We start from the raw sequence: 12,076 nt of genomic DNA, 5'->3' as shown, positions 1-12,076 counted from the left end.
ATGATGCTAAAATTAGACCATCAAAGAAGACAGCTGAACACATACCCGAAGGAGTGATTCTCATCAAATTAGTCCCCTTTGGAAAGATATCTACCTACTCAGTTGTAGCTGTTCTTCCTCACGTCACATAATGGGATTTGGAAAATACAGTCTTTAAAAATAATGGCCTGGGCGGAGTGCCTGGGTGGCTCAGTGGGTTAAGCCTCTGCCTTTGGCTCAGGTCATGATCTCAGGGTCCTGGAATCAAGCTCCGCATCAGCCTCTCTGCTCAGCAGGGAGCCAGCTTCCCCCTCTGTCTCTGCCTGCCTCTCTACCTACTTGTGATCTCTGTCTGTCAAATAAATAAATAAATACAAATCTTTAAAAAAAAAATCTGGAGATGTCAAAAACAATTCATTTTCATCCTCTGATAATCCCTATGTCTTTGTTTTTTGGTTTTTGGTTTTTGGGGTTTTTTTGAGAATGAGAGAGGGAAGGAGAGAGAGAGAGCACAAGTAGGGGGAACAGCAGATGGAGAAGAGAAGTAGACTGCTGGCTGAGCAGGGAGTCCTGGGCAGACTCAATCCCAGGACCCTGAGATCATGACTGGGGCGGAAGACAGACGCTTAACCAACTGAGCTACCTGGACGCCCAGCCCTATGTCTTAAAATTCACATTTGTTTTCAAATGGTAAAGGAAAAGGCAGCTTCTTCCCTCCCAATCTGTATGCCTGGAAAATGATCACAGTATGGTTCTGGATCTAGCTGTTAGTATTGGAACACCTTTTAATTAGCTATATCTAGGACTCCCAATATACATTCCTATGTTAATTAAATAGAAGAGATTCAGAGCTCTCCTTCCCCTTTTAAGAGTGGTTTGCAGAACCTTTCTTTTTTCTCTTCTGTGTTCACCAAGCAAAAGCTGATTCCCACTGTAGCTGTGGGAAGCTTACTACCTTCTCAACTAGACGTTGAATCCCTTATGGTATGGATAGAAAATCTTCTGTGCTCAAGGTAACTAGAATGCCTTTGAAATTCTAGGGTAGTTTTTTCACTCTAGACTCATTCAATTGTCGGTTTCTAGGAGTGTCTCCAGAAGTACATTTTATAAGTTGTATGTGTTGTAAACAGCTTCCACTAAGCATTATTTAGAAGTACTTGGTATAGTTTACTATAAATTACTTTCCAGAGATAGTTTGAGAACAGATTATTTCAGAATTTAGCCATTTAAAGGATATGCCCTTATCCTGTCCTCTATCTTCAAATATTTGAGTACATGCTGTGAAATTTGTCTTTTGTTTTTGGTTTGTTTTATTGTCACAAAACAGAAAGAAGAAGGAAAGCTTCAAGGACAGCTTAACAAGTCTGATTCTAACCAGTATATTAGGGAACTGAAAGATCAGATAGCAGAGCTGAATCATGAGGTAAGTGATAAATTTTGATCTTCACATATTTCTTTCTTCCTTCCTCTGTATTGTAACAACACTGTATTACTGGTTTATTACTGGATATGACTGGTTATGACTGACTCTTTTATGATAAATATTATCTGTGGATCACTGATTATAATTAAATAATGTTTTAGAAATTGGGTCTTTTTAGTAAGAATTGTTCTATTCCAATATTGAGAATTAATTTTCCTCAAACCTTTTCATGATCTAAAAATGCTCAATTAATATTTGCACAGCAAATTTTTTTTTTATTGTGATCTAAACATCTTTGATAGTTTGTCCAGGTGTCATTAAGTTACTTCAATTAAACTTAAGTTTTCTTTATACTTTTAAAATAGGTTTGTGTTATTCACCGTTGTAGATAGAGGGAAGTCTTTTTACTCTTGTCTTCTTATTCCCTTACGGTGGTATTACTGAGATTGCAAAAAAGGATACTTGCCTAATATCAGTTAACAGATTTCTTAGTATCTAAACACTTTTTAAACTGGCACTACCTTGAATCTGTGAGATTCAACTCACGAAATTGACAAATACTATTATTAAGTACTCCAAGTAATTCAAATTAATGTGTTTGATTAGAGAGATACTTTTTGTTAATGTGGTTCTAGGTCAGTTTCCTTGTCCTTTATTATTTTCTAATGATAAGAACTTATCCAAACATTAATATAAAAGCATGTTTCTTATCTTGAATTATTTGTACAATAAGGTTTATTCACAATGATAAGATTTGAGTGGGTAATACAACCTCATTTGTTAAGAAAGAAACTCATTTTGACCCCTAAATTAATTTAAACCTCAAAGGAAAAAGTTTGGACATTACTCTTTCCTGGTATTACACCCTTCAGTTAAAGCTGGGTGTTTTGGGTAATACCTCCCAGAGATAGTCAATCTAAGTTAAGTTCTGAATGGAGAAACAAAACAGTAACAAAAATGATAAATCTTAAATGTGGTTTAATGTGACTTATCCTGAAATTTTGGGGGTCATTCCTGTGATTTTTCAACCATGATAGCATTTAAGGGATTCAGGATTATGTATAATCTTTACTTATTTGTGTGCAGTTTTTATAATCTGTTCTGATCTAATAACCATGTGTAAAAGAACAAATTATAAATAAGATGTTCTAGAAATTCTTATTGTTTTGAGAACCCTAGGAATTATTCCTTGTGTTCAAAAGCTTTTCTCAAAGGAATTTTTGACTACAGTAAAGCCATCTTCCCTTTATAATTTTGACTTAGAGTGATTAGGAAGCTTTAATGTTGCTGAATTAAGAAAATTGTATGGGGATTGACCTTATTTCCAAGACTCATCTAAAAATCAGCCAACATTAATTTTGCCTGTCATGTACCTTAACTAAAAATAAGGATAATCTCCTCATCAGGACTGGCAGAAAACGGTTTATGAGAGGTCTGACTCTAATGTCACTTCTGTAGTATGGGCTGTGAAAGTAATCTTTTGTGTTGCATGAACATGGAAAGAAAATTAACTGAGTAGAATTTTCTACTGTTAAAGTAAAGAGCTAGATTGTGTAAAGTAAAAGCTAGAACAGTTTGTGATGAGATGCTAATTGTGTTATTCAAAGTGCGCAGGTCCTGGGCTTAAGTAGGCCCCAGTGAGAAAATGTGTAGAGAAGAGGGTAAGTACAGTGCAGCCGGGGACCACACAAGAGTGCAGAGGTGAGAGTAAGCCAGCATGGGTATGGGATTTAGAGGCCAGACTCGATTAAAAATTAATGTGATTTTGTGGTGGGAAGTGAGGGCAGAGTGAATAGAACCAGCTTATGGTGAATCTTCAAAGCTAGACAAGATTAAATTTACTAGATAAAATGAAATCATTATAGGTCTTCAGTTAGGGGTTGCTATTCATTGTGTTTTCAGAGCAGGTTTTAGTACATTGACCTGTTTCAAAGTTTTACAACTAAAGAAAGGTTAAGTGAAAACAAATGAAATGTTAAACCAAGGTAATGGTTTTAAGTGCACTATCCATATACTATTGGTTAGACCAGCTTCTTAAGAGGGTTACATAAGGTACCACTTTCTTATTCTAGTGATTTTCGTTCTTGTGCTATAGCACTTCACACTGAAGAAAAAAGCCCATAACCAAAGACAGTCTAATCCCTCCAACTTAACTTTTGCCCTCTGTGTTAGAATTTGCCAGAGTCTTTAGCTTTCAACAAAAAATTAACTTTCAGATATTAAGGTTATATGTGAGCATGTGACTGTTTAGTAGTCACTCTATTATACTTCTTAAAATGTTGAAGGAGGGGCGCCTGGGTGGCTCAGTGGTTTAAGCCTCTGCCTTCGGCTCAGGTCATGATCTCAGGGTCCTGGAATCGAGCCCCACATCGGGCTCTCTGCTCAGCGGGGAGCCTGCTTCTTTCTCTCTCTCTCTGCCTGCTTCTCTGCCTACTTGTGATCTCTCTCTGTCTATCAAATAAATAAATAAAAATCTTAAAAAAAAATGTTGAAGGAAATGTTGAGAGAAACTTTGCAGGTCTATAATAGAACAATAGTAGTTACTGTTTATTGAATACCCTCTATTGGTCAGGCATTATGTCAGATACTTCACATATACTATTACTAACCCTCATCATATTCCCACATGATGGTAGTATTCTCAGTTGAATAAATAGGAAAACAGAGTCACAATAATTAAGTAACTTGCCCTGGTTATACAAGTAGTAAATGGTTGAGGCAGGATTGAATCGAGTTTGGCCTATCCTTTTCTGTGCTGTTTACAGACATTAGATTAGAAAACATGTCATCAATATTTAAAAATCTAAAGAATGGCACTTAATGACAATATTTTAACTGTGTTGTTCCTCCCTGAAACATTAGAAGTGAATTCTGCAATTGACCTAGCGCCCAGAGCTTCCTCTCCCTCCCTGTCAGCGTTGCAAATGGAGATTTACCTTCACTTACTGCAGTGTACTGTGATCCGTCGGAGTGCCTGCTCTGACTTCCGACCCCAGAAGTTCCTACTGTCACCACCTAGCTAATAATGCTCTTAATTTTACCTACTTCACATAAGGATGTTTTAACTTGGAGCCTCTTACACCCTGCTAAGACCCTCCTAGAAGCCACTGTAGAAATGCTTGCTGCCTCAGATCTGGCAAGAGCCTTGGTTAAATCTTCCCCTCTCTGTACATCCTGTCCTCATGGCATACATAGAAAAGAACCTGGATCCCAGTTCAAGTCTTTCCTTATTCCATCTTCCCCACCTCCTGCCCTCCCAACCATCTATCATTATATCACCTACTAGTAGCTGTGTTTAGAACTAAAGATACAGACTGAAACACAACTCCTATCCCCCAAGGGGCTTACAGCCTAACAACAGAGATCAGTATTCAAATAAATTATAATACGTAATGAAAAATACTGCATTATAGCAGTTACCATTCATTTAAGAGTTGCTCTGTACCAGACACTGTCCTAAATGTTATATTTATATCGCTTCTTCACGACATTCCTATGAAATAGGAAGCATTGTCATTATTTGTGTTTTGCATGTAATAAAACTAAGGTTCTGCGGTATTAAATATGGTCATTCAGTAGTTAGTGATAGAAGTAGGAGGTTAGTTCAGACTATAGGACTCCAAGCCCGTTCATGCACTTAACTACCATATGCTATGCCTCCTTTGAAACATATAGCAATAAAATGGTAACAGCATGTGGGTTGGGTTTTGAAAAATGAGAAGAAATTTGTCACACAGATTGAGCATCAGGAACATATAAGTCAGATACATAAACCAAAATTGTAGGTTCCAGGAACGAATAAGCCATGTACTTTTGCAACATAGGTCTGTCTTCTTATGGCTACTGACCACTGAAGACAAAGAATATTTTCTAAATGCCAGGAAAGGGAAATAGAAGAAGGTAGAAAATTATTCTCATTTAGAAACTAAAAGAAATATACTCAGGACTCATGTAGGTATAGACATACTGAGAAGTATAATCTTATTGTTCACCCAACTCTTTATTACCAGTTGACTGGGGTTCTCTGGGCCCTTTGGAGCCTTGCTGCCTTTTACAGTACTATTGTATAGGAAAATGTATACTAAACAGCTGATCTGAATACGTTTTCGAATATAAATTGTGTTTTTACTTGTTCTTGATGTGATATATTCTGGTAGACGTAGGAATAGGTAAATTTATTCCAGTCTAAAGATAATTCACATGCAAAAAATTAAATCTTTTTATATTAAACAGCTTTGTTGATTTTTTTTTTTTTAAAGATTTTATATATTTGTTTGACACAGAGAGAGAGACAGCGACAGCAGGAACATAAGCAGGGGAAGTCGGAGAGGGAAAGTAGGCCTCCCGCTGAGCTGGGAGCCTGATGCAGGCTCAATCCCAGGAACCTGGGATGAGCTGAAGGCAATTGCTTAATAATGACTGAGCCACCCAGGCACACCTGCTTTGCTGAATTTTTGTGTCATAATAGTTTTAATGTGCTTTATGTCCTTACAATCTCAAAAAATTAATTCTAGTCATATTTGCTTAATAAGTTTTATACATAGAGCAAGTTTTCCCTTTTTTCATTAAGCTTGCTAGTGGTAGTTGCTAGACTGGGTGTAAATACTTTGGATGATTATTTTAATCTTCACAATTATCTTGTGAAAATTATTATTCCCATTTTATATATAGTCTCAGAGAGGCCAAATAACATGTCCACAGACACCTATCAGTAAGTAGCAGAAGCTCGAAGCAGGACTTTCATTTGACTGCAAGGTACTAAACTTAGAATATGAAGGCAAACAAAACAAACCTTATCTTTTTTTTTAATTTATTTTTTTTCAGCCTAACAGTATTCATTGTTTTTGCACCACACCCAGTGCTCCATGCAATCTGTGCCCTCCCCAATACCCACCACCTGGTTCCCCCAACCTCCCACCCCTCCCCCCTTCAAAACCCTCAGGTTGTTTTTCAGGGTCCATAGTCTCTCATGGTTCACCTCCCCTTCCAATTTCCCTCAACTCCCTTCTCCTCTCCATCTCCCCTTGTCCTCCATGCTATTTTTAAAAAGAAAGAAAAAATCTTTAGAGCATTTTTGTTCATTAATAAATACCCTCCCTTGTTCGAGACATAATGAAGCAAGTTTGTAAATGATGCAAAATAGCAAACTACAATTTTGTGAGACAGAGTAAAGAAAACTATAGGAATGTAATGTAATTTCAAAATGTAATTTCAAAAGACTTTGCTAGTAGGGTATTGTAAAAGCTGTGATAGGAATGCAAAGAAGCTTCCTGATGTGCAGAATATCAGTGGAAAGAACGTTCCAGGCTGAAGAAACAACTAGTACAAAGACCTTGAGGGAAATGTAGTGGACTTCGTGAGAAATCATACTAAAATGTGACTTGAGTATAGTGGAGGGTGGGGAAGAAAATGGTATGAGATAAGATTCAAGAGGTAGTTGAAATCAACTCCTAAATAGCGCTTTATAAGCCAGGATAAATAGACTGTTTTATTCTTGATTCAGTGGGAAGCCTTTGGATGGTTTTAAGCAAAGAGTGATGTGATCTGATTTGCCCTGCCTGCTGTATGGTGAATTGATTGTAAGAGAGCAAGAATAGAAACAGGGAAATGGAGGCTGTTAATATAGTCTAGGTAAGAGCAAAGGTGGCTTAGAAGGATGAGAGAAGTGGAAATGTTAGCCACATCCTTAGAAGAATGGGAGAAGTGGAATGTATTAAAAGCTAGGTTTTCGAGGTTGAGAACTTGCTGATGGATTGTATGAGAGACATAAGATAAAACAGTCAATGACTCCAGAGATTTTTTTACTTGACATCTGAATGATTGGTTGGTTACATTTACTGAGGTTGGGAAGGGTAGACTATCAAGACCTCTGTTTTGTTTATGTTAAACTTAAGATTGCTATTAAACATTAAAATGAAAATATGGAGTGGGCAGTGGGTATGTATGATGTTCTAAATAGATGTTGGGGCTAAAAATAGGTATAGTAGTTATTGGCCTATAAATGTTATTCATAGGTGAAGGGAAGGGGTTCTAGGAGCAAGTCTGTGGTACTCCTGACCTATCAGATCAAGAGAGCCAATAAAGGAGGGGGCGCCTGGGTGGCTCAGTGGGTTGAGCCTCTGCCTTCGGCTCAGGTCATGATCTCAGGGTTCTGGGATCGAGTCCCGCATCAGGCTCTCTGCTCGGCAGGGAGCCTGCTTCCTCCTTCCTCTCTCTCTCTGCTTGCCTCTCTGCCTACTTGTGATCTCTCTCTGTCAAATAAATAAAATCTTTAAAAAAAAAAAAAAAAAAGAGAGCCAATAAAGGAGATCAAAACTACCAGTAAGATGAGAGGGAAACTGGCGACTGTAGATACAGGAGCCCTAGAAAGGAGACTTCAAGAAGAGAGTATTTCAACGTAGTTATTTTAATTAAATTATAAACTTCTCTGATCCTCTTAAAGAATGAATATATTAAGAAAGATATCTTCAGCGTTGTGTGTGTGTGTGTGTGTGTTTTTACCGTTTATTAGAGAATGATGGATGATTTATGAAAGAACTTGACAGGAGGAATTGTCTGTCACTGAACAATTACTGAGACCCCCTTCCTGAAGAACTTGAAGAAATATAAGCTATTTCAGGACAAAGCTGGCCAGAAACAAAACTATGTAAAACACGATTATAGGATGCTATAAATAACATACAACCCAGGTAGATGAAGCCAACTTTCATTTAAAGGATAGCTTCTGTGCTCATTCCCAGTACCCAGGGCTTTTGTCATCCTGTCTTTTTTGTTAAGGAGATAGTCTTTGAAGTTACCGTATGTTACAAGAATCTTTTATTTCTACCAGCCAAGTACAAAATTAGGAGTTTGAGTAAATAAAAGGAAATCTAAAGAATGCCCATTCTGAAGTTTGCCTTAGAAAATGTTTATATGTGAGTAATCTTTTTTCAGTTCTGATAACTGTTCATGCTTGAGCTATAGATTTAGTAAAGTATCTACCAGAAAGTATTTTGAATGTCCTGTCCATTATTAATATGTTTAATGTGTATACTCCCTTATTAAACTAGAAATTTTTTTTAAAGACTTTATTTATTTATTTGACAGCAAGAGAGAGAACACAAGAACGGGGAGTGGGAGAGAGGAAGGAACAGGCTTCCCTCCGAGCAGGCAGCCCAATGTGAGGCTCGATCCCAGGACCCTGGGACCATGACCTGAGCCAAAGGCAGAGGCTTAACCAACTGAGCCATCCAGGAGCCCCAAAACTAGAATTTTTGAAATGAGGAGCTTTTATAATCAAATGACAGACTACCCTTTTGTAACTGTGTTTCTTTTTTTCCTTGCTCTACATTCCCAGTTTAAAAGTAGTTAATAAAATCACTTGAACTTGAATTTATTTATTTTTTAAAGATTTTATTTATTTATTTGAGAGAGAGAGAGACAGAGACAGCAAGAGGGAGCATGAGCAGGGAAGAAAGGGAAAAGCAGAGTTCCAGGCGGGCTTAATCCCAGGATCATGACCTGAGACAAGGCTAATTCTTTAATCCACTGAGCCATCCAGGCGCCCCAAACTTTTAATAAAGAAGCTTAAAGGCTCATTTAACGTTGATCAAATTTAACATGGATCTTCATCTAGACATTCAAATCAGAATATCAAAGGTAGAAAGGAACTTAGTAATTCGGCTGTAATTATTGGTAGCTTTTTTTTTTCCTCTTTATTTCAAACTAAATAATAATATTTTTGTTTAACTATATGCTTATTCTGTATTGCCTGTTTCTACCAGTCTTTATTTCCTTTTAAATCTTGCAAAACTCCAAGGATATTACCTAGTTTACAGAGGATAAGAATGACATTTTTATAAACTGTATTGATAGCAACAGTGTACTGATGGAGGAAGAAGTAAGGAATAAATACAGTATTCTGTTGATGACTGAATCTTGGTTTTAGAATTATTGTTTAAAAAAATTTCCATAGATGGGAGTTACAAGCTTTCATGCATATTGTTACAGTAAAAAGTGCCCAGTTTCCCAGTGTGGCATTTGTTTTTTAAGATTTTATTTGACACAGAGAGAGAGATCACAAGTAGACAGAGAGGCAGACAGAAGGAGAGAGGGAAGCAGTCTCCCCACTGAGCAGAAAGCCCGATGCAGGGCTCGATCCCAGGACCCTGAGATCATAACCTGAGCCGAAGGCAGAGGCTTAACCCACTGAGCCACCCAGGCACCCCCCAGTGTGGCAACTTTTTAATAAAAGAACTTATTCCCTTAAATTTGTTTTTTCTCTAGTTAAAGCAATGTAAAATATCATGCAGGAGCTCACACAAGCCTTTCTGTAGGAAAATTGGGGTTTTTTTGCTGCTGAAGGTCTTATGTAGATAATGAGAGATTATGTTTGTACTCCTCTGAAAATTTTTTTAAGGCTCTTTAAATAAACTGTTTAGTTCTGGCCACCTGGGTGGCTCAGTCATTTAAGTATCTGCCTTCTTGCTCAGGTCATGATCCCAGGGTCCTGGGATAGAGTCCTGTGTCAGGCTCCCTGCTCAGTTGGGAGCCTGCTACACTCCCCCTACTTGTGCATTGCCTTGCAAATAAATGAATAAAATCTTTAAAAAAATGTTTAGCACTGTTTTTAAATCTTAAAACCTTCATTTAACTTCCTATTAAAAATTCATTCTTTTTTTTAATTTTATTTTTTAAGACTTTATTTATTCAAGAGAGGTAGAGAGCAAGCACAAGTAGGCAGAGAAGCAGGCAGTGGGAGGTGGGGACGCAGGCTGAGCAGGGAGCCTGATGCGAGGCTCGATCCCAGGACCCTGAGACCATGACCTGAGCTGAAGGCAGACAGACAATCTACTGAGCCACCCAGGCACCCCTAAAAATTCATTTTTAATGACTTTTTTAAATTGGTTTTGTTATTCCTATTCCTTTTATATGTGCTGTTTAATCTCAGATATTTTATCTTATTTGAAGTCATAAGATTTAAAAACTGTACAGTGTACAATATTTAATGTCTGCAATAATATTACTGTGTAGAAGACATAAAGCTGAGATTTCAGATTCACATTTTTTAAAGCCAGGCGTGTTCTTAAAGTTTATCTGGTTTTTCACTTGATAAATGAGGAAGCTGAGGGCATAAGCGTTACAGGACTTACCCAAAGTGACACAGCTAGTTGGTGGCAGAGCCAGAACTACTGCCCAGGCATCCTGACTTCTGATCTGCTACATCCCACTGTCCTCCCACAGTCCTGCCGACCCATTTAATTGTCACACGTTAGATGTAGTGAATTAAATTAAATTAATTACTTCTCTCAGATGGGAACCTAACGTCTACTTAGTAGAACTCTACTACCACCTAGTATTCTTTACTTTTCTTCCAGCATCAGGTTCTGGATTTCTCTTCCATCTGAAACTGGGGAATTGGTGTGACTTGACCCTAGAGATTCTACTTCAGTTTCCAGTAGGTGCTACTAAAATCTTAACTTTTAAATCTTAGTTGATTTTCTGAAAACAGAGGCAACTGAGATTTTCTAGCCAAATTTGACATTCCCAGAAACATAGAACTATATAAAAATAGTTACCCCATTTCAGATATACTTATTATTTAAGAAATATAAGCTTACCCAAGCACATAAATTAGCTCAGCTATTCAATACATTCTGCTACAGGAGTTTATTATTTAACTTGTAACCAAACTTCTAGCAGTTGTTTCTAGGTTAATTTCTTAAAATCTCCAAGACTGTATATCTTTCCATTCATTCTTTGCCTCCAAAAAGAATATGAAACACAGAGGAAAAACTATAATAACACCACACAGGATACGCTACTTTTTATTTAAGACTTTTAGACCACATTCCAGTTTTATGCTATATTCATAGAAGAGGGGCAGTGTTTGACCCAATTATATGCCTCTTTGTATGTATCCTATTCCTACTATAGGTCAAAAAGATGTTTGAATTTGCTGATGAAAATAGGTGTTTCTGATGATGATGATTTCATTGAAGAACTAGAGTTGAATCCTCAGAACATGACAAAAAAGGTCCAGTAGAAGAGGGTAAGGTGAGATAATGAAATCACTTAAAAAAGGGAAATTAAAAGTAAAAAACAAGGTAAGAGAAGGAATTAGACCCTAGAGAGGATGAGATACCCAGGAAAGAAGCCTCTTCAGGGCATTGACTACGGAAGGATAAGCCTTAAGAGAGTTTTAGGATAAAATCTGGGTAAGCAGCCAAATTAGAGACTATAGAATCAATCAGAAATGAGGGATTTGAATCTGGTACTCAGAACTGAAGGACAAAATAAATAACCTTAAGAGACTATTAAGAGACTATGGGCTATTTTTCTGATATTGTGCTATGCAAAGTACAGTGTAGTCTTACTCTCAAGGAATTTACAATCTGCTGGGGAAAGTGGAACACTTAATTTAACAAAGACTATATGGTTGATATTGATAGTGAGTACTTAATAGTTCAGAAATGGGAGAAAACAACAGCACATAATTTTGCTTGTTTTATTTTTTTAATTTTTTTAATTTTTTAAAATATTTTATTTATTTATTTGACAGAGATCACAAGTAGGCAGAGGCAGGCAGAGAGAAAGAGAGGAGGAAGCAGGCTCCCCGCTGAGCAGAGAGCCTAATTTGGGGCTCGATCCCAGGACCCTGGAACCATGACCCGAGCTGAAGGCAGAGGCTTTAAC

At 37.3% G+C, this 12,076-nt stretch overlaps 1 protein-coding gene across 7 annotated transcripts in view; it reads left to right on the top strand.

Annotated features, from left to right (window-relative positions):
• Positions 1-12,076, top strand: part of EVI5 (ecotropic viral integration site 5) — a 198,364-nt gene that overhangs the window by 170,275 nt on the left and 16,013 nt on the right. For all 7 annotated transcript variants that reach the window (XM_059375393.1, XM_059375394.1, XM_059375396.1 and 4 more), the window contains one exon: positions 1,307-1,402. In XM_059375393.1, the coding sequence (XP_059231376.1) occupies positions 1,307-1,402 (96 nt within the window). The remainder of the gene's footprint in view (positions 1-1,306; positions 1,403-12,076) is intronic.

This window comes from Mustela nigripes, chromosome 14, assembly GCF_022355385.1.
Source record: "Mustela nigripes isolate SB6536 chromosome 14, MUSNIG.SB6536, whole genome shotgun sequence".
NCBI classification, from domain to species: Eukaryota; Metazoa; Chordata; class Mammalia; order Carnivora; family Mustelidae; genus Mustela; species Mustela nigripes.
The sequence above is the reverse complement of the archived record's forward strand: the minus strand, read 5'-3'. Positions and strand labels throughout refer to the sequence as shown.